Source organism: Oncorhynchus mykiss, chromosome 3 (genome assembly GCF_057628025.1).
Source record: "Oncorhynchus mykiss isolate SJ-2025 chromosome 3, ASM5762802v1, whole genome shotgun sequence".
Taxonomy (NCBI): Eukaryota; Metazoa; Chordata; class Actinopteri; order Salmoniformes; family Salmonidae; genus Oncorhynchus; species Oncorhynchus mykiss.
Genome location: NC_143024.1, coordinates 10745001 through 10771277, shown reverse-complemented (window position 1 = coordinate 10771277; position 26277 = coordinate 10745001). Strand labels below are relative to the sequence as shown.

The following is a 26277-nucleotide window of genomic DNA, read 5'->3' as shown; positions in this document are numbered from 1 at the left end:
GTGAGTGTGAGATGGTTGGTATTGTAGTGTACTGTGAGCTGGTTGGTATTGTAGTGTACTGTGAGCTGGTTGTTATTGTAGTGTACTGTGAGTGTGAGCTAGTTGGTATTGTAGTGTACTGTGAGTGTGAGCTGGTTGGTATTGTAGTGTACTGTGAGCTGGTTGGTATTATAGTGTACTGTGTGTGTGAGCTGGTTGGTATTGTAGTATACTGTGAGCTGGTTGGTATTATAGTGTACTGTGAGTGTGAGCTGGTTGGTATTGTAGTATACTGTGAGCTGGTTGGTATTGTAGTGTACTGTGAGCTGGTTGGTATCGTAGTGTACTGTGAGCTGGTTGTTATTGTAGTGTACTGTGAGTGTGAGCTGGTTGGTATTATAGTGTACTGTGAGTGTGAGCTGGTTGGTATTGTAGTGTACTGTGAGTGTGAGCTGGTTGGTATTGTAGTGTACTGTGAGTGTGAGCTGGTTGGTAATGTAGTGTACTGTGAGTGTGAGCTGGTTGGTATTGTAGTGTACTGTGAGTGTGAGCTGGTTGGTATTGTAGTGTACTGTGAGCTGGTTGGTATTATAGTGTACTGTGAGTGTGAGCTGGTTGGTATTGTAGTGTACTGTGAGTGTGAGCTGGTTGGTATTGTAGTATACTGTGAGCTGGTTGGTATTGTAGTGTACTGTGAGCTGGTTGGTATCGTAGTGTACTGTGAGCTGGTTGGTATTATAGTATACTGTGAGCTGGTTGGTATTATAGTGTACTGTGAGTGTGAGCTGGTTGGTATTGTAGTGTACTGTGAGTGTGAGCTGGTTGGTATTGTAGTGTACTGTGAGTGTGAGCTGGTTGGTAATGTAGTGTACTGTGAGTGTGAGCTGGTTGGTATTGTAGTGTACTGTGAGTGTGAGCTGGTTGGTATTGTAGTGTACTGTGAGCTGGTTGGTATTATAGTGTACTGTGAGTGTGAGCTGGTTGGTATTGTAGTGTACTGTGAGTGTGAGCTGGTTGGTATTGTAGTGTACTGTGAGTGTGAGCTGGTTGGTAATGTAGTGTACTGTGAGTGTGAGCTGGTTGGTATTGTAGTGTACTGTGAGTGTGAGCTGGTTGGTATTGTAGTGTACTGTGAGCTGGTTGGTATTATAGTGTACTGTGAGTGTGAGCTGGTTGGTATTGTAGTGTACTGTGAGTGTGAGCTGGTTGGTATTGTAGTGTACTGTGAGTGTGAGCTGGTTGGTAATGTAGTGTACTGTGAGTGTGAGCTGGTTGGTATTGTAGTGTACTGTGAGTGTGAGCTGGTTGGTATTGTAGTGTACTGTGAGCTGGTTGGTATTATAGTGTACTGTGAGTGTGAGCTGGTTGGTATTGTAGTGTACTGTGAGTGTGAGCTGGTTGGTATTGTAGTGTACTGTGAGTGTGAGCTGGTTGGTAATGTAGTGTACTGTGAGTGTGAGCTGGTTGGTATTGTAGTGTACTGTGAGTGTGAGCTGGTTGGTATTGTAGTGTACTGTGAGTGTGAACTGGTTGGTATTGTAGTGTACTGTGGCTGTGAGCTGGTTTGTATTGTAGTGTACTGTGAGCTGGTTGGTATTGTAGTGTACTGTGAGTGTGAGATGGTTGGTATTGTAGTGTACTGTGAGCTGGTTGGTATTGTAGTGTACTGTGAGCTGGTTGTTATTGTAGTGTACTGTGAGTGTGAGCTAGTTGGTATTGTAGTGTACTGTGAGTGTGAGCTGGTTGGTATTGTAGTGTACTGTGAGCTGGTTGGTATTATAGTGTACTGTGTGTGTGAGCTGGTTGGTATTGTAGTATACTGTGAGCTGGTTGGTATTATAGTGTACTGTGAGTGTGAGCTGGTTGGTATTGTAGTATACTGTGAGCTGGTTGGTATTGTAGTGTACTGTGAGCTGGTTGGTATCGTAGTGTACTGTGAGCTGGTTGTTATTGTAGTGTACTGTGAGTGTGAGCTGGTTGGTATTATAGTGTACTGTGAGTGTGAGCTGGTTGGTATTGTAGTGTACTGTGAGTGTGAGCTGGTTGGTATTGTAGTGTACTGTGAGTGTGAGCTGGTTGGTAATGTAGTGTACTGTGAGTGTGAGCTGGTTGGTATTGTAGTGTACTGTGAGTGTGAGCTGGTTGGTATTGTAGTGTACTGTGAGCTGGTTGGTATTATAGTGTACTGTGAGTGTGAGCTGGTTGGTATTGTAGTGTACTGTGAGTGTGAGCTGGTTGGTATTGTAGTATACTGTGAGCTGGTTGGTATTGTAGTGTACTGTGAGCTGGTTGGTATCGTAGTGTACTGTGAGCTGGTTGGTATTATAGTATACTGTGAGCTGGTTGGTATTATAGTGTACTGTGAGTGTGAGCTGGTTGGTATTGTAGTGTACTGTGAGTGTGAGCTGGTTGGTATTGTAATGTACTGTGAGTGTGAGCTGGTTGGTATTGTAGTGTACTGTGAGTGTGAGCAGGTTGGTATTGTAGTCTACTGTGAGCTGGTTGGTATTGTAGTGTACTGTGAGCTGGTTGGTATCGTAGTGTACTGTGAGCTGGTTGGTATTATAGTATACTGTGAGCTGGTTGGTATTGTAGTGTACTGTGAGTGTGAGCTGGTTGGTATTGTAGTGTACTGTGAGTGTGAACTGGTTGGTATTGTAGTGTACTGTGAGCTGGTTGGTATTATAGTATACTGTGAGTGTGAGCTGGTTGGTATTGTAGTGTACTGTGGCTGTGAGCTGGTTTGTATTGTAGTGTACTGTGAGCTGGTTGGTATTGTAGCGTACTGTGAGTGTGAGATGGTTGGTATTGTAGTGTACTGTGAGCTGGTTGGTATTGTAGTGTACTGTGAGCTGGTTGTTATTGTAGTGTACTGTGAGTGTGAGCTAGTTGGTATTGTAGTGTACTGTGAGTGTGAGCTGGTTGGTATTGTAGTGTACTGTGAGCTGGTTGGTATTATAGTGTACTGTGTGTGTGAGCTGGTTGGTATTGTAGTATACTGTGAGCTGGTTGGTATTATAGTGTACTGTGAGTGTGAGCTGGTTGGTATTGTAGTGTACTGTGAGCTGGTTGGTATTGTAGTGTACTGTGAGCTGGTTGGTATTATAGTGTACTGTGAGTGTGAGCTGGTTGGTATTGTAGTGTACTGTGAGCTGGTTGGTATTGTAGTGTACTGTGTGTGTGAGCTGGTTGGTATTATAGTGTACTGTGTGTGTGAGCTGGTTGGTATTGTAGTATACTGTGAGCTGGTTGGTATTGTAGTGTACTGTGAGCTGGTTGGTATTGTAGTGTACTGTGAGCTGGTTTGTACTGTAGTGTACTGTGAGCTGGTTGGTATTGTAGTGTACTGTGAGCTGGTTGGTATTATAGTATATTGTGATCTGGTTGGTATTGTAGTGTACTGTGAGCTGGTTGGTACTGTAGTGTACTGTGAGATGGTTGGTATTGTAGTGTACTGTGAGCTGGTTGGTACTTTAGTGTACTGTGAGATGGTTGGTATTGTAGTGTACTGTGAGCTGGTTGGTACTTTAGTGTACTGTGAGCTGGTTGGTATTGTAGTGTACTGTGAGCTGGTTGGTATTGTAGTGTACTGTGAGCTGGTTGGTATTGTAGTGTACTGTGAGCTGGTTGGTACTGTAGTGTACTGTGAGCTGGTTGGTAGTGTAGTGTACTGTGAGCTGGTTGGTAGTGTAGTGTACTGTGAGCTGGTTGGTATTGTAGTGTACTGTGAGCTGGTTGGTATTGTAGTGTACTGTGAGCTTGTTGGTACTGTAGTTTACTGTGAGCTGGTTGGTAGTGTAGTGTACTGTGAGCTGGTTGGTACTGTAGTGTAACGTTGTGTGGGCCACTGACTGTAAGTGATTTATTAGCCGGTTGACTGGGTTCTCCGTCTCCCTGCCACAGGAAAGGCGAATATATTCTACAGGCCTTTAGGCTATAGGCTTACTCTGTCTACGTCCCAAATGGGACACGTCCTTTATAGTGCACTACTTTTGAACAGGACCCATAAGGCTCTGGTGAAAAGTAGTGCACCACATAGGGAATAGGGTGCCATTTGGGATGCCACTATGGAAAATATTTAGTTAAAATAGAGGCAAGGATAGAAACAGCTGCTAATAAAGCTGGTGGTTTTCTTCCCTTTTCCTCTATAATAAATGAGGATATAGTGTTACAGGAAACACATTATTACTCCAATAAATGCAAATAAAGACACATTATTTACCAACGGTAAAGTACAGCAGGACTCATTCATTCACTTCCTGGTCTACAACGGTGGTGTGTTACATGTACCTGGTCTACAATAGTGTTGTGCTAGATGTAACTAACCTTGGTGGTGCCCTGAGGAGTGTCTTGAAGTTAAATGTAGAGTAAACTAGTGTTAGATTCAGATGGACCAAAAGGGCAGAATGGAAAATGTGACCTAGGTAAGGGATCTTTAGTCATTTTCTGTGTTCATTTCCTGATGATTGTACATGTTGAATCACCGCCGTTTGTCGACACCCAGCAGGTGATGTGCAGTGCAGAGCTGTCATTCGTTCTAGTCCTTAACTGCTCTGTGGAAGAGCTTTGGTTTTCTTGTCAACAGAGGCTTAAAAACCCAGCAGGGGTCTATAACATAACGGGTTTGTCAATCAGTCAGTCAGCCAGCCAGCCAGCTAGCCATTCAGTCCGCCAGCCAGTCAGCCAGCCAGTCTGTCTCCCAGTCAGCTAGCCAGTCAGCCATTCAGCCAGTTTGTCTCCCAGTCAGTCAGCCAGTCTGTCTCCCAGTCAGCCATTCAGTTCACCAGTCCGCATGGTCAGCCAGACAGCCAGCCAGTCAGTCAGTCAGGTACACTAATTCACCAGGGCTCAGCGGGAGACAGGCTGAAGAGAAAGGCTGATTTGTTTACAGCAGCAGTCTGTTTGTCAGTCTGTCTCAGGAGAGCTCCTCTAACAGGCCTGCTGTTTCCTGGCTGCCTAGAGATCTGATAACAGGCCTGCTGTCTCCATGAATACACAGCAGGGTTTGTTACACAGTGTACTGTTACTATACAAGTGTGAAGATGCTCTTTCTGCACAAGAGAGATTTGCTTATTTGCTCATGGTGGCGCAATGCGCAGGATGACAGGATGCCATAGCTCTCTGTTGTTCATGACAGCTAGTATAATAGGTCAATAAATAAAGAGACATGGATTATTTTCTTCCTCACAACAATGATGTGAAAGTAGAGTACACTGGGGGATAAATCATATATATTTCCTACATCCTGTCACGCCCTGACCATAGAGAGCTGTTTATTATCTATGTTGGTTGGGTCGGGGTGTGATTTAGGGTGGGTTATCTAGGGGAATTGTATATCTATGTTGGCCTGCTACGATCCCCAATCAGAGGCAGCTGTTAATCGTTGTCTCTGGTTGGGGATCATATTTAGGTAGCCATTTCCCCCATTGTATTTGTGGGATCTTGACTATGTTTATGTGTAGTTGCTTTCTGCGCTGCATGTAGCTTCACGTTTTGTTTATTGGCTTGATTGTTTTTTGTGCTTTAAGTTTCTCTTCTAAATAAAAGGATGGAAACACACCACGCTGCATCTTGGTCCACTCATTTCAACGACCGTGACACATCCGGCCTGTGACGGGGAGTCCCACAGGGTGGCGCACAGCATCGTCCGGGTTTGGCCGGTGTAGGACGTCATTGTAAATAATCATTTGTTCTTAACTGACTTGCCTAGTTCAATAAAGGTTCAATAAAGGTTCAATAAAGGTTCAATAAAGGTTCAATTTAAAAAATACAGAGAATACAGAGTTCTGTTGTCTTCAGGATTCTACTGTCATTTATGTTCTCCTACAGTCAGTTTGTACACATCACAATACCTCAGGCCTGGATTATGTTCAGTGTTATTTGGTAGATGACTTAGTGAAAATCACTACACAATACTGGATTATGTTCAGTGTTATTTGGTAGATGACTTAGTGAAAATCACTACACAATACTGGATTATGTTCAGTGTTATTTGGTAGATGACTTAGTGAAAATCACTACACAATACTGGATTATGTTCAGTGTTATTTGGTAGATGACTTAGTGAAAATCACTACACAATACTGGATTATGTTCAGTGTTATTTGGTAGATGATTTAGTGAAAATCACTACACAATACTGGACATGCAGCCTATGCATTTGACTGACTGTATTCGATTGAACATCTATCAAATGGAGATTAATTCATATTCTGACTTGACACGCTCAACATTTAAATGCTTGTTCTTGGATTTTATGCAGCTTTCCAAGTTAAATAGATGTAAATAAAGGAGCTTTCATCGTGTTGGAAATAATTGACTACTTTTCCCAGCTAGACTTTTAGACTGATATCCAATGAGCATATGAAGTCATGTCTGTGTGAAAGATCAGTTGGTCGGTTGGAAAGCACTGCTTTAAAACACAACGACTACATCCCAAATGGCACCCTATTCCCTATATAGTGCACTAGTCAGAAGTAGTATATAGGGAATAAGGACGCAAACAACAGCTAGTGCTGCTGCTGTTGTTCCATTGACACCACTACTATACTGTTCCATTGACACCACTACTATAGTGTTCCATTGACACCACTACTATACTGTTCCATTGACACCACTACTATACTGTTCCATTGACACCACTACTATAGTGTTCCATTGACACTCCACCACTATACTGTTCCATTGACACCACTGCTATACTGTTCCATTGTCACCACTACTATACTGTTCCATTGACACTCCACTACTATACTGTTCCATTGACACTCCACTACTATACTGTTCCATTGACACCACTACTATACTGTTCCATTGACACTCCACTGCTATACTGTTCCATTGACACTCCACTACTATACTGTTCCATTGACACTCCACTGCTATACTGTTCCATTGACACCACTACTATAGTGTTCCATTGACACTCCACCACTATACTGTTCCATTGACACCACTGCTATACTGTTCCATTGTCACTCCACTGCTATACTGTTCCATTGACACCACCACTATACTGTTCCATTGACACCACTGCTATACTGTTCCATTGTCACTCCACTGCTATACTGTTCCATTGACACCACTACTATACTGTTCCATTGACACCCCTAATATACTGTTCCATTGACACCCCTACTATACTGTTCCATTGACACTCCACTACTATACTGTTCCATTGACACCACTACTATACTGTTCCATTGACACCACTACTATACTGTTCCATTAACACCACTACTATACTGTTCCATTGACACTCCACTACTATACTGTTCCATTGACACTCCACTACTATACTGTTCCATTGACACCCCTACTATACTGTTCCATTGACTCTCCACTACTGTACTGTTCCATTGACACTCCACTACTATACTGTTCCATTGACACTCCACTACTATACTGTTCCATTGACACCACTACTATACTGTTCCATTGACACCCCTACTATACTGTTCCATTGACTCTCCACTACTGTACTGTTCCATTGACACTCCACTACTATACTGTTCCATTGACACTCCACTACTATACTGTTCCATTGACACCACTACTATACTGTTCCATTGACACCACTACTATACTGTTCCATTGACACTCCACTACTATACTGTTCCATTGACACTCCACTACTATACTGTTCCATGGACACCACTACTATACTGTTCCATTGACACCACGACTATACTGTTCCATTGACACCACTACTATACTGTTCCATTGACACCACTAATATACTGTTCCATTGACACCACTACTATACTGTTCCATTGACACCACGACTATACTGTTCCATTGACACCACTACTATACTGTTCCATTGACACCACTAATATACTGTTCCATTGACACTCCACTACTATACTGTTCCATTGACACCACTACTATACTGTTCCATTGACACCACTACTATACTGTTCCATTGACACTCCACTACTATACTGTTCCATTGACACCACTACTATACTGTTCCATTGACACCCCTACTATACTGTTCCATTGACTCTCCACTACTGTACTGTTCCATTGACACTCCACTACTATACTGTTCCATTGACACTCCACTACTATACTGTTCCATTGACACCACTACTATACTGTTCCATTGACACCACTACTATACTGTTCCATTGACACTCCACTACTATACTGTTCCATTAACACCACTAATATACTGTTCCATTGACACCACTACTATACTGTTCCATTGTCACTCCACTGCTATACTGTTCCATTGACACCACTACTATACTGTTCCATTGACACCACTACTATACTGTTCTATTGACACCACTACTATACTGTTCTATTGACACCACTACTATACTGTTCTATTGACACCACTACTATACTGTTCCATTGACACCACTACTATACTGTTCCATTAACACCACTAATATACTGTTCCATTGACACTCCACTACTATACTGTTCCATTGACACCACTACTATACAGTTCCATTGACACTCCACCACTATCCTGTTCCATTGACACCACTATAATACTGTTCCATTGACACTCCACTACTATACTGTTCTATTGACACCACTACTATACTGTACCATTGACACCACTACAATACTGTTCCATTGACACCACTACTATACTGTTCCATTGACACCACTACAATACTGTTCCATTGACACTCCACCACTATACTGTTCCATTGACACCACTGCTATACTGTTCCATTGACACCACTGCTATACTGTTCCATTGACACCACTACTATACTGTTCCATTGACACCACTACTATACTGTTCCATTGACACCACTACTATACTGTTCTATTGACACCACGACTATACTGTTCCATTAACACCACTAATATACTGTTCCATTGACACTCCACTACTATACTGTTCCATTGACACCACTACTATACAGTTCCATTGACACTCCACCACTATCCTGTTCCATTGACACCACTATAATACTGTTCCATTGACACTCCACTACTATACTGTTCTATTGACACCACTACTATACTGTTCCATTGACACCACTACAATACTGTTCCATTGACACCACTACTATACTGTTCCATTGACACCACTACAATACTGTTCCATTGACACTCCACCACTATACTGTTCCATTGACGCCACTGCTATACTGTTCCATTGACACCACTGCTATACTGTTCCATTGACACCACTACTATACTGTTCCATTGACACCACTACTATACTGTTCCATTGACACTCCACTACTATACTGTTCCATTGACACTCCACTACTATACTGTTCCATTGACACCCCTACTATACTGTTCCATTGACTCTCCACTACTGTACTGTTCCATTGACACTCCACTACTATACTGTTCCATTGACACTCCACTACTATACTGTTCCATTGACACCACTACTATACTGTTCCATTGACACCACTACTATACTGTTCCATTGACACTCCACTACTATACTGTTCCATTGACACTCCACTACTATACTGTTCCATTGACACTCCACTACTATACTGTTCCATTGACACCACTACTATACTGTTCCATTGACACCACTACTATACTGTTCCATTGACACTCCACTACTATACTGTTCCATTGACACCACTACTATACTGTTCCATGGACACCACTACTATACTGTTCCATTGACACTCCACTGTTATACTGTTCCATTGACACCACTACAATACTGTTCCATTGACACCACTACTATACTGTTCCATTGACACCACTGCTATACTGTTCCATTGACACCACTACTATAGTGTTCCATTGACACTCCACCACTATACTGTTCCATTGACACCACTGCTATACTGTTCCATTGTCACTCCACTACTATACTGTTCCATTGACACTCCACTACTATACTGTTCCATTGACACTCCACTACTATACTGTTCCATTGACACCACTACTATACTGTTCCATTGACACCCCTACTATACTGTTCCATTGACTCTCCACTACTGTACTGTTCCATTGACACTCCACTACTATACTGTTCCATTGGCACTCCACTACTATACTGTTCCATTGACACCACTACTATACTGTTCCATTGACACCACTACTATACTGTTCCATTGACACTCCACTACTATACTGTTCCATGGACACCACTACTATACTGTTCCATTGACACCACTACTATACTGTTCCATTGACACTCCACTGTTATACTGTTCCATTGACACCACTACTATACTGTTCCATTGACACCACTACTATACTGTTCCATTGGCACCACTACTATACTGTTCCATTGACACTCCACTGTTATACTGTTCCATTGACACCACTACTATACTGTTCCATTGACACTCCACTACTATACTGTTCCATTGACACCACGACTATACTGTTCCATTGACACCACTACTATACTGTTCCATTGACACCACTACTATACTGTTCCATTGACACCACTACTATACTGTTCCATTGACACCACTACTATACTGTTCCATTGACACCACTACTATACTGTTCCATTGACACCACTACTATACTGTTCCATTGACACCACTACTATACTGTTCCATTGACACTCCACTACTATACTGTTCCATTGACACCACTACTATACTGTTCCATTAACACCACTAATATATACTGTTCCATTGACACCACTACTATACTGTTCCATTGACACCACTACTATACTGTTCCATTGACACTCCACTACTATACTGTTCCATTGACACCACTACTATACTGTTCCATTAACACCACTCATATATACTGTTCCATTGACACCACTACTATACTGTTCCATTGACACCACTACTATACTGTTCCATTGACACTCCACTACTATACTGTTCCATTGACACCACTACTATACTGTTCCATTGACACCACTACTATACTGTTCCATTAACACCACTAATATACTGTTCCATTGACACTCCACTACTATACTGTTCCATTGACACCACTGCTATACTGTTCCATTGACACTCCACTACTATACTGTTCCATTGACACCACTACTATACTGTTCCATTGACACCCCTAATATACTGTTCCATTGACACCACTACTATACTGTTCCATTGACACCACTACTATACTGTTCCATTGACACCACTACTATACTGTTCCATTGACACTCCACTACTATACTGTTCCATTGACACCACTACTATACTGTTCCATTGACACCCCTACTATACTGTTCCATTGACTCTCCACTACTGTACTGTTCCATTGACACGTCACTACTATACTGTTCCATTGACACTCCACTACTATACTGTTCCATTGACACCACTACTATACTGTTCCATTGACACCACTACTATACTGTTCCATTGACACTCCACTACTATACTGTTCCATTGACACCACTACTATACTGTTCCATTGTCACCACTACTATACTGTTCCATTAACACCACTAATATACTGTTCCATTGACACTCCACTACTATACTGTTCCATTGACACCACTGCTATACTGTTCCATTGACACTCCACTACTATACTGTTCCATTAACACCACTAATATACTGTTCCATTGACACCACTACTATACTGTTCCATTGTCACTCCATTGCTATACTGTTCCATTGACACCACTACTATACTGTTCCATTGACACCACTACTATACTGTTCTATTGACACCACTACTATACTGTTCTATTGACACCACTACTATACTGTTCCATTAACACCACTAATATACTGTTCCATTGACACTCCACTACTATACTGCTCCATTGACACCACTACTATACAGTTCCATTGACACTCCACCACTATCCTGTTCCATTGACACCACTATAATACTGTTCCATTGACACTCCACTACTATACTGTTCCATTGACACCACTACTATACTGTTCCATTGACACCACTACTATACTGTTCTATTGACACCACGACTATACTGTTCCATTAAACACTACACTACTATACTGTTCCATTGACACTCCACTACTATACTGCTCCATTGACACCCCTACTATACTGTTCGATTGACTCTCCACTACTGTACTGTTCCATTGACACTACACTACTATACTGTTCCATTGACACTCCACTACTATACTGTTCCATTGACACCACTACTATACTGTTCCATTGACACCACTGCTATACTGTTCCATTGACACTCCACTACTATACTGTTCCATTGACACTCCACTACTATACTGTTCCATTGACACTCCACTACTATACTGTTCCATTGACACCACTGCTATACTGTTCCATTGACACTCCACTACTATACTGTTCCATTGACACCACTACTATACTGTTCCATTGACACGCACTACTATACTGTTCCATTGACACCACTACTATACTGTTCCATTGACACTCCACTGTTATACTGTTCCATTGACACCACTACTATACTGTTCCATTGACACTCCACTACTATACTGTTCCATTGACACGCACTACTATACTGTTCCATTGACACCACTACTATACTGTTCCATTGACACTCCACTGTTATACTGTTCCATTGACACCACTACTATACTGTTCCATTGACACGCACTACTATACTGTTCCATTGACACTCCACTACTATACTGTTCCATTGACACCACTACTATACTGTTCCATTGACACTCCACTGTTATACTGTTCCATTGACACCACTACTATACTGTTCCATTGACACCACTACTATACTGTTCCATTGACACCACTACTATACTGTTCCATTGACACCACTGCTATACTGACAAGTTACAGAGATAGAGACACAGATCAGCATGAATGTATTCTCTGATTTGGTACGTAAGTTTCAGTGTTTGTCTGGTTTGACTGGCTATTCCAACCCCTTCATCACTAGATGAATAGGATAAGCCAATGAGACATATTCAAGGCTGTCTGGAACCTGAAGCTGTCACTAACTTTTTCAGGGGGAAAAGAGATTTGTGTTTGAGGTTGAGGTTGAGGTTAGGAGGAAGCCAACCCACAGTATAATGGACTGTAATTCAGATCCACCCTGGGACTGGAGCCAGACCAGACACTCTAAATACTTAGCCCAGTTACAGGCCACTTAAAGGGAACACCATCATAAAACCAGAACTGTGTCCCTAGTGGCACCCTATTCCCTACATAGCGCACTACTTACTGCATTAGTCTATGACATTGAAGCATTACTTCCTCGTGAGCTCGTGTTCCGCATTCGACCAATAAGCTTACGCGACAGGTTGCCAAGTCAGCCCACGACTAAAACTGTTGAACACGTGTACAATCCACTTCACAGTAGTACATGAGGGAACCCACACACACACACACACACACACACACACACACACACACACACACACACACACACACACACACACACACACACACACACACACACACACACACACACACACACACACACACACACAGCACTTCAACACATAACTGAACTTTGCAATCCAAATGTGTTAATTTGTGTAAAATGGGATTGGACATAAAAGTGCACAGAATGTCACACCTTGATCTGTTTTTCACCTGTCTTGTGCTTGTCTCCACCCCCTACCAGGTGTCTCCGAGGAGGTCTCCACCCCCTACCAGGTGTCTCCGAGGAGGTCTCCACCCCCTACCAGGTGTCTCCGAGGAGGTCTCCACCCCCTACCAGGTGTCTCCGAGGAGGTCTCCATTATCTCCTGTGTATTTATTGCTGCGTTTTCTGTTTGTCTGTTGCCAGTTCGTCTTGTCCTGTCAAGTCCTACCAGCGTGTTCCCTGTGTTTTCCTGTGCTCTAGTTTTTTGTTTCTCCTAGTCTTCCCAGTTCTGACATGTCTGCCTATCATGACCCTGATCATGCCTGTTGTCCTGTACCTGTCTGACTCTGATTTGGATTAGGACTCTTTGCCTGTCTTGACTTACCTTTCCTCTGCCCCGTGTTCTATAATAAACTCTGAGACTCGTGCTATCCGCCTCCTGTGTCTGTATCTGGGTCTTTAGTCTGAGCCGTGACACCAAAGCCCTTTATATTGTGGTAGGTCTCCCTTGTAAAAGAGCTATTCTGACCTCTACGGAACTTCCTGGATAAATCAAAGTTCCATAAAAACTAAAGGTTGCAGGCCACTCACCTCGTAAACAGAGGAAGGTGAGGAAGTCCTCGGTCTTGGGCTTGCGTCTGGTGAGGTCGCTGAGGGGAGAGGTGGGGCTGGGGGGCAAGAGGGTCTCAGACAGCTTGATCGGTGTGGCACTGGGGGAGCTGGGCTGAGACTGGGCAAACTTCCTCTGAGCCTGCAGCCGTGGTCTGGCAAGTGAGAGAAGAGACATTTTTACATTTACATTCTATGGGCCCTGGTAGTAAACTAGTGCACTGAATAGGGTGTCATTTGGGACTCAGGTGAAGAAGAGATGAGACAGATATCAATATTACCCAATTACAAATATCCAACTGATTCACTGGGCCAATAAATGGAAGTAATTAGAATATTCCTGCCTTCAGTTGATAATCTCTCTCTCTCTCTCTCTCTCTCTCTCTCTCTCTTCAGTTGATAAGCTCTCTCTCTCTCTTCAGTTGATAATCTCTCTCTCTCTCTCTCTCTCTCTCTTCAGTTGATAATCTCTCTCTCTCTCTTCAGTTGATAAGCTCTCTCTCTCTTCAGTTGATAAGCTCTCTCTCGTTGTATTCAGCATTTCACTGTAAGGTCTACCTACACCTGTTGTATTCAGCATTTCACTGTAAGGTCTACTACACCTGTTGTATTCAGCATTTCACTGTAAGGTCTACTACACCTGTTGTATTCAGCATTTCACTGTAAGGTCTACTACACCTGTTGTATTCAGCATTTCACTGTAAGGTCTACTACACCTGTTGTATTCTGCATTTCACTGTAAGGTCTACTACACCTGTTGTATTCAGCATTTCACTGTAAGGTCTACTACACCTGTTGTATTCAGCATTTCCCTGTAAGGTCTACTACACCTGTTGTATTCAGCGCACGTGACAAATACATTTTGATTTGATAAGCTCTCCCTCTTCAGTTGATAAGCTCGCTCTCTCTTCAGTTGATAAGCTCGCTCTCTCTTCAGTTGATAATCTCTCTCTCTCTCTTCAGTTGATAAGCTCTCTCTCTCTTCAGTTGATAAGCTCTCTCTCTCTCTCTCTCTCTTCAGTTGATAAGCTCTCTCTCTCTCTCCCCCTCTCTCTCTCTCTTCAGTTGATAAGCTCTCTCTCTCTCTCTCTTCAGTTGATAAACTCTCTCTCTTCAGTTGATAAGCTCCCTCTCTCTCTTCAGTTGATAAGCTCTCTCTCTTCAGTTGATAAACTCTCTCTCTTCAGTTGATAAGCTTTCTCTCTCTCTCTCTTCAGTTGATAAGCTCTCTCTCTCTCTCTCTCTTTAGTTGATAAGCTCTCTCTCTCTTCAGTTGATAAGCTCTCTCTCTCTTCTCTGTCTCTCTCACTCTCTCTTCAGTTGATAAGCTCTCTCTCTTCTCTGTCTCGCTCTCTCTCTTCAGTTGATAAGCTCTCTCTCTCTCTCTTCAGTTGATAAGGTCTCTCTCTCTCTTCAGTTGATAAGCTCTCTCTCTCTCTCTCTCAGTTGATAAGCTCTCTCTCTCTTCAGTTGATAAGGTCTCTTTCTTTTCAGGTGATAAGCTCTCACTCTTCAGTTGATAAGCTCTCTCTCTTCAGTTGATAAGCTCTCTCTCTCTCTCTCAGTTGATAAGCTCTCTCTCTCTCTCTCCAGTTGATAAGCTCTCTCTCTCTCTCTCTCAGTTGATAAGCTCTCTCTCTTCAGTTGATAAGGTCTCTCTCTCTTCAGTTGATAAGCTCTCTCTCTCTCTCTCTCAGTTGATAAGCTCTCTCTCTCTTCAGTTGATAAGCTCTCTCTCTGTCTCTTCAGTTGATAAGCTCTCTTTCTTTTCAGGTGATAAGCTCTCACTCTTCAGTTGATAAGCTCTCTCTCTTCAGTTGATAAGGTCTCTCTCTCTCTTCAGTTGATAAGCTCTCTCTCTCTCTTCAGTTGATAAGCTCTCTCTCTCTCTTCAGTTGACTAACAGGTGTCTGTACGTAGCCTCACTACTTTTATAGCCTCGCTACTGTATATAGCCTGTCTTTTTACTGTTGTTTAATTTCTTTACTTACCTATTGTTCACCTAATACCCTTTTTGCAGGTTAGAGCCTGTAAGTAAGCATTTCACTGTAAGGTCTACTACACCTGTTGTATTCAGCATTTCACTGTAAGGTCTACTACACCTGTTGTATTCAGCATTTCACTGTAAGGTCTACTACACCTGTTGTATTCAGCATTTCACTGTAAGGTCTACCTACACCTGTTGTATTCAGCATTTCACTGTAAGGTCTACTACACCTGTTGTATTCAGCATTTCACTGTAAAGTCTACCTACACCTGTTGTATTCAGCATTTCACTGTAAGGTCTACCTACACCTGTTGTATTCAGCATTTCACTGTAAGGTCTACCTACACCTGTTGTATTCAGCATTTCACTGTAAGGTCTACTACACCTGTTGTATTCAGCATTTCACTGTAAGGTCTACTACACCTGTTGTATTCAGCATTTCACTCTAAGGTCTACTACACCTGTTGTATTCAGCATTTCACTGTAAGGTCTACTACACCTGTTGTATTCTGCATTTCACTGTAAGGTCTACTACACCTGTTGTATTCAGCATTTCACTGTAAGGTCTACTACACCTGTTGTATTCAGCATTTCCCTGTAAGGTCTACTACACCTGTTGTATTCAGCGCACGTGACAAATACATTTTGATTTGATAAGCTCTCCCTCTTCAGTTGATAAGCTCGCTCTCTCTTCAGTTGATAAGCTCGCTCTCTCTTCAGTTGATAAGCTCTCTCTCTCTCTTCAGTTGATAAGCTCGCTCTCTCTTCAGTTGATAAGCTCTCTCTCTCTCTCTCTCTTCAGTTGATAAGCTCTCTCTCTCTCTTCAGTTGATAAACTCTCTCTCTCTCTCTTCAGTTGATAAGCTCTCCCTCTTTTCAGTTGATAAGCTCTCTCTCTCTTCAGTTGATAAGCTCTCTCTCTTCAGTTGATAAGCTCGCTCTCTCTTCAGTTGATAAGCTCTCTCTCTCTCTCTCTCTTCAGTTGATAAGCTCTCTCTCTCTCTCTCTCTTCAGTTGATAAGCTCTCTCTCAGTGATCTCAGCATCTCCTTCCTGACTAAATTAGGTCAATACTACCCCCAGAGCTCTGGTCAAAAGTAGTGCACTATGCAGGGAATAGGGTGCCATTTGAAACACAGACACTGTATTTTGGTGGGCTTTGTTTTCAGCACCACAGAAACACAGACTGTCACAAACACTGGCTGTTCTTTTAGATGTTTTTGAATATGATAAAAACAGTTGTAAAAACATTGGTAGTTGTTTTATTAGATCTGGACTTGGCAGAGTGGAGCAACAGGACAGTTGGCTGTCACACAGCCCGGTCTGATTGGCTGCCAATAGGAGACAGCCGGTGGACAGCAGGAGGACAGTACACTACACAACGTCCCTTCTTACCAGCGCCTCCCTGGTCCAAACAGTAACACAGTGCCCAGACCACAGCAGTCCAATCCTCCTGTTCTCGTACACACTCAGATCACAACACTATAACATATTGCTGTTCTGAGTAAAACAAGCGTTTATTTTGGGTTCTGATCGGGTAAGACTGTTGAGCTCAGCTCATATGAGACATTTATAGAGAGAGCTTTATATTACTCAAGACTCAATAAATAAATATCATTCATGTAAGGCCAGACATATATGTACCCATCCCAGATTGCCCCTTTAACACAGTTGAACCACATTGTAATACAGGGAGGGGTCACCTCTTTCTGACTGGATCGTCCCCGGAATACTCGCTGCTACCATCGTTGCTTTGAGACGAGCAGCGTGAGCACTCAGCTTTACCGTTGACTGCCAGTATGCCTGCCCCTGGTCCTGACCGGCAGCCATGGCTGTGTGGGAAAGAGCCTGTTGGTCAGGGAGAGGCACAATCAATTACAATCAACACTAACTGACATGTCAAAGGTGCAGAATCAAATTCAGTAGCTAGACCCTCGGCCATGTAACTTGTTATTAAAAAGAGAAAGTGGGGAAGTGTCAGGGGTGGGATTCAATCCCGTGTCTCACACGGCCGTTCCCACTTTGTAACGATGCAAAGTTATATTCCATGATGCAAAAGCTTTATCCCAAAACCATCAAGCAATCTGGCTTGGCAAGAAAACAGCCTTTTTTACAATCTCAAATGTGTTTCTGTTCATTCTAAACAGACAGATGGTGTTACTGAATGTGATTATTGTTTAACATCTTTTTATCAGTACCAATACCAATTAAACATTTCTGATATACTTTTTAAGCACTTGTTTGCTATACTTGGCTGATGCATTTACTACTGTAATAATTATGTCTATAGCCAGCAAACTATTCAAGTTGAACACAACCAAAAGTTCTGTCATTGTTCATCATTGTTCTAAGTCAAGGGTTGGTAATCTGTTTGGCTCAAAGGGCACATCGGGATTTTGAAATTCAACGGAGGGATGCATTTTTTGGGGACCAATTGTTTGTTAAAATCAATTTGCGGGGGCCTCCCAAGTCTAAGGCATTACTACAGACCCGGGTTCTATCCCAGGCCGATCGTGACTGGGAGACCCATGAGGTGGCGCACAATTGGCTGGCCCAGCATCGTCCGGGTTAGGAGAGGGTTTGGCAGGCAGGGATGTCCTTGTCCCATCTCGCTCTAGCGACTCTTGTGGCGGGCCGCACGCAGTGCACGCTGACATGGTCGCCAGGTGTTTCCTCCGACACATGGGTGCTGCTGGCTTCTGGGTTAAGTGGGCATTGTGTCAAGAAGCAGTGCGGCTTGGCTGGGTCGTGTTTCGGAGGATGCACAGCTCTCAACCTTCGCCTCTACCGAGTCCGTACGAGAGTTGCAGCGATGAGACAAGACTGTAACTACCAAACTGGACAAAACTAAATTGTGGAGAAAAAAGGGGGCCGGATTGAAGTGCTTGTGGGCCGTACTTTGCACCCCCCTTGTACCCAAGTTGTTGATCGTTGTTCATCGTTGTTGAGGACATAAATACATGCAGCACAGAAACAGAAGTCGTCCGTCGGTGTTGCTGTACTTTGGTCTGCTCAAAGGACGGTGTCCCAAATGACACCCTATTCCATATTTAGTGCAAGGCCAATATGTCTCTGGTAAAAAGTAGCGCACTATATAGGGCATAGGGTGCCATTTGGCTGGGAATGGCTCGTTCCTGTTACAGAACACTGTGCGTGCGTGCGTCTGTGCGTGTGTGCGTGTGTGTGTGCGTGCGTGCGTAGGAGAGCCCATTAGAGAGAAATGAATCAGACAGGAAGTCCACAGTAAAAGCCACAGAAGGGGGCATTATCCTTACATTATTAGACAGAATGTACTTTACTACCAGACAATCACTGTAATCATGGCAGAATTATAATATTCCTAATGACCCATTGAACTAGAGAAATAACTGGAATTAGCACGGCACTAGTGTAACACTGGCAATGGGGATCTTGCATAGCTTTTGTCCAGAGGATGAATAATGTCTGCATGCCGGTAGTGACTGAGATTTAGGGTTCATCAGCTTATTATGTCTGACAGTTTGTTGATTATGTTTGATATATATTTGTATTGAACCTTTATTTATCTAGGCAAGTTAGATAAGAACAAATTCTTATTTACAATGACGGCCTCACCCTGGTGAAAACACGACGCTGTGCGCCGCCCTATGGGATTCCCAATCACGGCCGGTTGTGATACGGCCCGGATTCGAACCAGAGTGTCTGTAGTGACGCCTCAAATATTCCTCTATCTGTGGTGTAAAGGATCATGCTTCTGTGGCACAGTCGATGGTGCTCTGGGCTTCAGGCCAGAAGGTCGAGGGTTCAAGCTGCTCTCCTGTGGTGTAAAGGATCATGCTTCTGTGGCACAGTCGATGGTGCTCTGGGCTTCAGGCCAGAAGGTCGAGGGTTCAAGCTGCTCTCCTCCTGCCTGTTTCATTTCATTGGTGTTACTGAACAAATGATTGGCAGCAATCAATCAAATGTCTTTATGAAGCCCTTTTTTACATCAGCAGATGTCACAAAGTACTTATACAGAAGCCCAGTCTTAAACACCAAGCAGCAAGCAATGCAGATGTAGAAGCCCAGTCTTAAACACCACACAGCAAGCAATGCAGATGTAGAAGCCCAGTCTTAAACACCACACAGCAAGCAATGCAGATGTAGAAGCCCAGTCTTAAACACCACACAGCAAGCAATGCAGATGTAGAAGCCCAGTCTTAAACACCACACAGCAAGCAATGCAGATGTAGAAGCACGGTGGCTAAAAAAACCTAGAAAGGCAGGAACCTAGGAAGAAACCTAGAGAGGAACCAGGCTCTGAGGGGTGGCCAGTCCTCTTCTGGCTGTGCCGGGTGGAGATTAGAAACCTAGAGAGGAACCAGGCTCTGAGGGGTGGCCAGTCCTCTTCTGGCTGTGCCGGGTGGAGATTAGAAACCTAGAGAGGAACCAGGCTCTGAGGGGTGACCAGTCCTCTTCTGGCTGTGCCGGGTGGAGATTAAAAAACCTAGAGAGGAACCAGGCTCTGAGGGGTGGCCAGTCCTCTTCTGGCTGTGCCGGGTGGAGATTAGAAACCTAGAGAGGAACCAGGCTCTGAGGGGTGGCCAGTCCTCTTCTGGCTGTGCCGGGTGGAGATTAGAAACCTAGAGAGGAACCAGGCTCTGAGGGGTGGCCAGTCCTCTTCTGGCTGTGCCGGGTGGAGATTAGAAACCTAGAGAGGAACCAGGCTCTGAGGGGTGGCCAGTCCTCTTCTGGCTGTGCCGGGTGGAGATTAGAAACCTAGAGAGGAACCAGGCTCTGAGGGGAGGCCAGTCCTCTTCTGGCTGTGCAGGGTGGAGATTAGAAACCTAGAGAGGAACCAGGCTCTGAGGGGTGGCCAGTCCTCTTCTGGCTGTGCCGGGTGGAGATTAGAAACCTAGAGAGGAACCAGGCTCTGAGGGGTGACCAGTCCTCTTCTGGCTGTGCCGGGTGGAGATTAGAAACCTAGAGAGGAACCAGGCTCTGAGGGGTGGCCAGTCCTCTTCTGGCTGTGCCGGGTGGAGATTAGAAACCTAGAGAGGAACCAGGCTCTGAGGGGTGGCCAGTCCTCTTCTGGCTGTGCCGGGTGGAGATTAGAAACCTAGAGAGGAACCAGGCTCTGAGGGGTGGCCAGTCCTCTTCTGGCTGTACCGGGTGGAGATTAGAAACCTAGAGAGGAACCAGGCTCTGAGGGGTGGCCAGTCCTCTTCTGGCTGTACCGGGTGGAGATTAGAAGAGTACAAGTGGGATGAGTGAACATGAATAGTGCACATAGGAAAGAGGGAAAAGGAGGAAGTGATTTATATAGAATTCTAATCTAATCTAGTCTAATCTAATCTAGTCTGCCTTGAGAATTCATCTGAAACATTTGCACCTTTTGAGAATTCAAAAAATATATATTTTAGATATTAGATATTGGTGTGAAAATGGGATATTTTCTGTGCAGGAATGCCATGCGTTGTCTCCTAGTGGTGTTAAAGTGCAGAGAAACACATTAGACCAAGAGATAATAATAGCCTCCTCCATGCGTAGGGAGATTCCTGCTGAGGTTCAGAAGTGGCCTGGAGTGGCACCGTGGAGAGGCTGAGCACAGCACTTCCATATCCTGACTCAAATGCCAATCAGTCACAAACATCAGAAGAGAGTCTAAACAGAAAGTGAACAAAGAGAAAAAGAGGCATGCATCCCAAATGGCACACTATACCCTACATAGTGGAACTACTTTGGACCAGGGCCCCTAGGGAAAATGGCCTAAATAGGGAAAAGGGTGCCATTCGGGATGCATACAGGGAAAAGAGGAATTCCCCTCCCAGCTTGTCAGTGTGGGTAAACAGCCAGAGAAGACGTGTTACTGTAGAGAAGAGAAGCCAAAATGGAAGCATCTACTTGTGTATGCAGCGTTCACTTCCTGCTCCATTTGTGTTATTCCCAGATGAGTTATTCTGATCTTTAGAGCCTGTCTGAACAGCACGATGCTTTTCCTACTGTTAGTTTGTGTCTAGGTGTGCATTCCAAACGGCACCCTGTTCCTTTTATTAGTGAACCGGGACTCTACGGGGCCGTGGTCAAAAGTAGTGCACTACATAATGGGGAATAGGGTTCCACTTGAGATGCATCCTAAGAGTTTAGCGTCTGTCTGACTCTGAATGCGTTGGTGTTTAGTTAGAAAGGCTGAATCATTTCATCAGGCCTTTCTCCTGCCTGCTCAGAATACTCTTTATCCAGGTTGGAAAATTATAATAGTGTACTGTATGAACAGGAGGCTATTTCACAAGGAGGTATAACATGGTATTTGTGAATACCAAAATGAACCTATTCTTTCTCACTTCTTACGGTAAGAAATTCTAGCCTCATGAAACAGGAACAAAACACTGCGCTCACGTTTGGTTAAGTGAAACAGAATTTGATCTCACGAGGTCTGGTTGGTTTGATGAGACTAAAGAAACTAACTGTGCCGGAGAACCATTTAGTAACACGTATGCTGTGGATGTGGTAGAAAGAGAAACGCTCAACACAATTGTCATTTCTAAGGCAATGCAGGCTATTGTTGAAGGCCCACTGACAATGGCTTCCTCCCAAATGGAACCCTATTCTCCCATAGGGCTCTGGTCAAAAGTAGTGCACTACATAGGGATTAGGGTGCCATTTGGGATGTAGACATTGTGACAATAACAACTACAGGCGACAGACTCACCGTTGATGTTTCCTGTGCCGAGGCCATCTGTCACCTTGTTCCTCTGGGTGTTCTTAAACTCCTTCAGAGAAAGGTAGAGCACCTTCCTCACCTCGCGTTCCTCTAACCACGGGATTCCGTCACTGTCGTCCTGAGAAAGGATGGGGGACAGACAGGGTTAGCGATGTCCGCTTATTGTAGCAAACGCCAAGGTCTCAGAGAGGGAAGAACATCATAACTGTTTTCACAACTGGTATCTGTCCCAAACTGGCACCCTATTTCTTATATAGTGCACGACTTATCCCCATAGGCCCTGGTCAAAGGTAGTGCACTATATAGGGAATAGGGCGCCATATTGGGCTGAAACCTTTTCATTCAGTGAATGGAACTGTCTTCTGACAGTGAGATGTGAAAAACTCAAACAAACACACACGCACACACACACACACACACACACACACACACACACACACACACACACACACACACACACACAGCAGCTGGGCCAGGTAAGAGCCAACAATTAGTCATATAATATAATGGTTTCATTTGTTCCTTTCAAAGCAAGTCCTGCAGGCTCTAGTTTTGTCTTATCTTGATTATTGTCCATTCGCGTGGCCCAGTGCTGCTAGTAAAGACGTCGTTAAGCTGCAGCTGGCCCAGAACAGAACGTCTCTACACTGTAATCCGAGGGATAATATCCACACTATGCATCCAGTCTCTCTTGGTTAAGAGTTGAGGAGAGACTGAATGCATCAATTCTTCTTTTTTTCTAAGAAACATTAATGTGTTGAAAATGACAAATTGTTTGTATAGTATAACTTACACAACTTACACTGACACACACACGTTTCAGTCCCCAAATCCATAACAAGTTCAAGAAAGCTGTACAGTATTATACAGAGCCAGGATCGCATCCCTTCCATCTCTTATTGCTCAAATAAACAGCAAACCTGGTTTCAAAAACAGATAAAGGAACACCTCCCAACACCTCTCCTCTATTTGACCTAGATATTCTGTGTGTATCTACTGATACTTGACATTATAAATGTATGTAGTTCTGTCGTTGAGCTGTTGTCTGTTAATGTTCTATATTATGTCATGTTTCATGTTCTCTATTGGACCCCAGGAAGAGGAGCTGCTGCTTTCTCAACAGCTAAATGCTGATCCTAATAAAATACCAAATACCAATACCGGTCGGTCACCTTGAGCTGAGCCTGTCCTACACAGAGTAAGTCCCTTTCAGTTGTTGGGGTGCGTCCCAAACGTCAGCCTATTCCCTATATAGTGCACTACTTCTTTTTTTTAAACCAAATCTCTTTGGACCTTGGTCAAAAGTAGTGCACTATGTAGGGAATAGGCTACTATTTGGTTGTGTTCGTAGGGAATAGGCTACTATTTGGAACACAACCTTGCTCCACACATCTCCTCCCTTCGGACCTTACATGTGGAAATTACCCAGAGAGCTTTTCAGGAACAAAGCATTGAAGCAATACCCTGGGTGAGATGTATGGCAGGAAGTCGGGCAGCCTCCCTGTGTGTAACTACAGAGCTGGCTACGTCCAAAATGGCACCCTGTTCCCTATATAGGGCCACTACTGACCCATAAGGCTCTGGTCAAAAGTAGTACACTTAAATGGTAATAGGGTGCCATTTGGGATGTAGTATCCCTCGTCTCACTTCTGGGTGTTTGTTCTATAAATCACAGGCTTTCATCTCTCAGCCTGCGTCCCAAACCACACCCAGGGCTCTGGTCAAAAAGTAGTGCACTATGTAGGGAATAGGGTGCCATTTGGGATGCACTGACTCAGACAGACACAGTTTGAAATAGTATTTGTTCAGCTGGAGAGCACCTGGCTGAAATGTCTATGACACATCAAATCAAAGAGACTGGACATAGCAGTTCAACAGGAAAACAAGGAACCAAACTGAACGTGGGGGGGTTTTCTCTCTCAACCAATCAACTTTCACCTAGGTACTGACCAAATGGAACCCAGAACCACATGTACAGTAATGCATGCATCATATAGACTAATGTGTCCTTCAGCAGTGTGTCGGTCTTGAGACTCAAGCCCCTTCACCACAGTAGTAAGTCTGTCTATGCACCAGTCCAGGCCAGCCAGGCTATACTGTATAACATGTACAAAGAGAGAGTCATTACAAACACTGGATATGAAAATGCTGTTGAACTAGAAATCCTCTGTTAGAGAGTTAGCCGCAGGGTACCGCGTCAGAGTGGGTTTCCAACAGGCTGAATTGTGTTATTATGTCGGTGAACGGTAGTGGTCGTATCCCAAATCACACCCTATTCCCTCTATAAGACTGTTGACCAGGGACAACAGAGCTCTCTGGCTGCCATTTGGGACGTAGGCCACAGTGTTTGAACAGCATACATTCCTCCCCCAGAAGCTGTTCCTGTGTGGATCTCCCCTCTTCCTGTTCCACATGACCCACATCTCTACACATACACACACACACACACACACACACACACACACACACACACACACACACACACACACACACACACACACACACACACACCGACATGCACGCACACACACACAAACAGACGTACACACACGCAGTTGCATACACACACACACGGACAGACGCGGCACACACACACACACACACACACACACACACACACACACACACACACACACACCAAACATGGATGCACACACTCACAGGGAAAATCCCACATAGCACTGTGTCTAAAAATTCCTTTCACGTTTACTGTAGCAGTGCTGCTGCAGTGAAGGAGTCACACACACACACACACACACACACACACACACACACACACACACACACACACACACACACACACACACACACACACACACACACACACACACACACACACACACACACACACACACACACAGCTAATAAAAAGCCTTCTGGCCTTTAGCCAATAGGTCAAGTCCTTCCCAACACCGAGTGATAATAGCAGCCTACTGAATGTCACAACAGAAATGAGTGGTTTACAGGACCATTACCAGGAGCTTCCTCATGATTTTCTCTTATAAGAGCGATCAGATAGCATAAAAAACACAATGCAATCTTCACTTGTACAGTCATGGCCAAACGTTTTGAGAATGACACAAATATTCATTTCCACAAAGTTGGCTGCTTCAGTGTCTTTAGATGTTTTTGTCAGATGTTACTATGGAATACTGACATATAATTACAAGCATTTCATAAGTGTCAAAGGCTTTTATCATACTAAATGGAGTGTCTCTGATTTACGTACAGAATAATACGAAATGCTTTGAGACCAGGTTGAGATCACATGACTTGGTGTCTCACTCTTATAAGAGCGCTTTGGGAGAAAACAATGTATAATGTATCCCATTTAGCAGACGCTAAAACACACGTCTACACAGCACTGTACAGTTGTGGCCAAAAGTTTTGAGAATGACACAAATATTAATTTTCACAAGTCTGCTGCCTCAGTTTGTATGATGGCAATTTGCATATACTCCAGTATGTTATGAAGAGTGATCAGATGAATTGCAATTAATTGCAAAGTCCCTCTTTGCCATGCAGGAGGAGCCTGGTGGTGGGATGGTGAGGAGGCCAGTGGCCTGGTCTCCCATGG

The 26277-nt window shown here is 43.8% G+C and overlaps 1 protein-coding gene across 4 annotated transcripts in view; it reads right to left on the bottom strand.

The window, feature by feature from the left end:
• The window catches only part of LOC149984336 (protein Jumonji-like), a 99957-nt gene that overhangs the window by 39815 nt on the left and 33865 nt on the right, over positions 1 to 26277 (bottom strand). For all 4 annotated transcript variants that reach the window (XR_016491842.1, XR_016491843.1, XM_090220401.1 and 1 more), the window contains exons 2-4: positions 22689 to 22818; positions 17722 to 17866; positions 14015 to 14187 (exon numbers count right to left, since the gene is read on the bottom strand). Coding sequence is in view for 2 of the 4 variants with exons in the window: in XM_090220401.1 (XP_090076527.1) it covers positions 14015 to 14187; positions 17722 to 17866; positions 22689 to 22818 (448 nt within the window). In the remaining 2 variants the exon portion in view is untranslated. The remainder of the gene's footprint in view (positions 1 to 14014; positions 14188 to 17721; positions 17867 to 22688; positions 22819 to 26277) is intronic.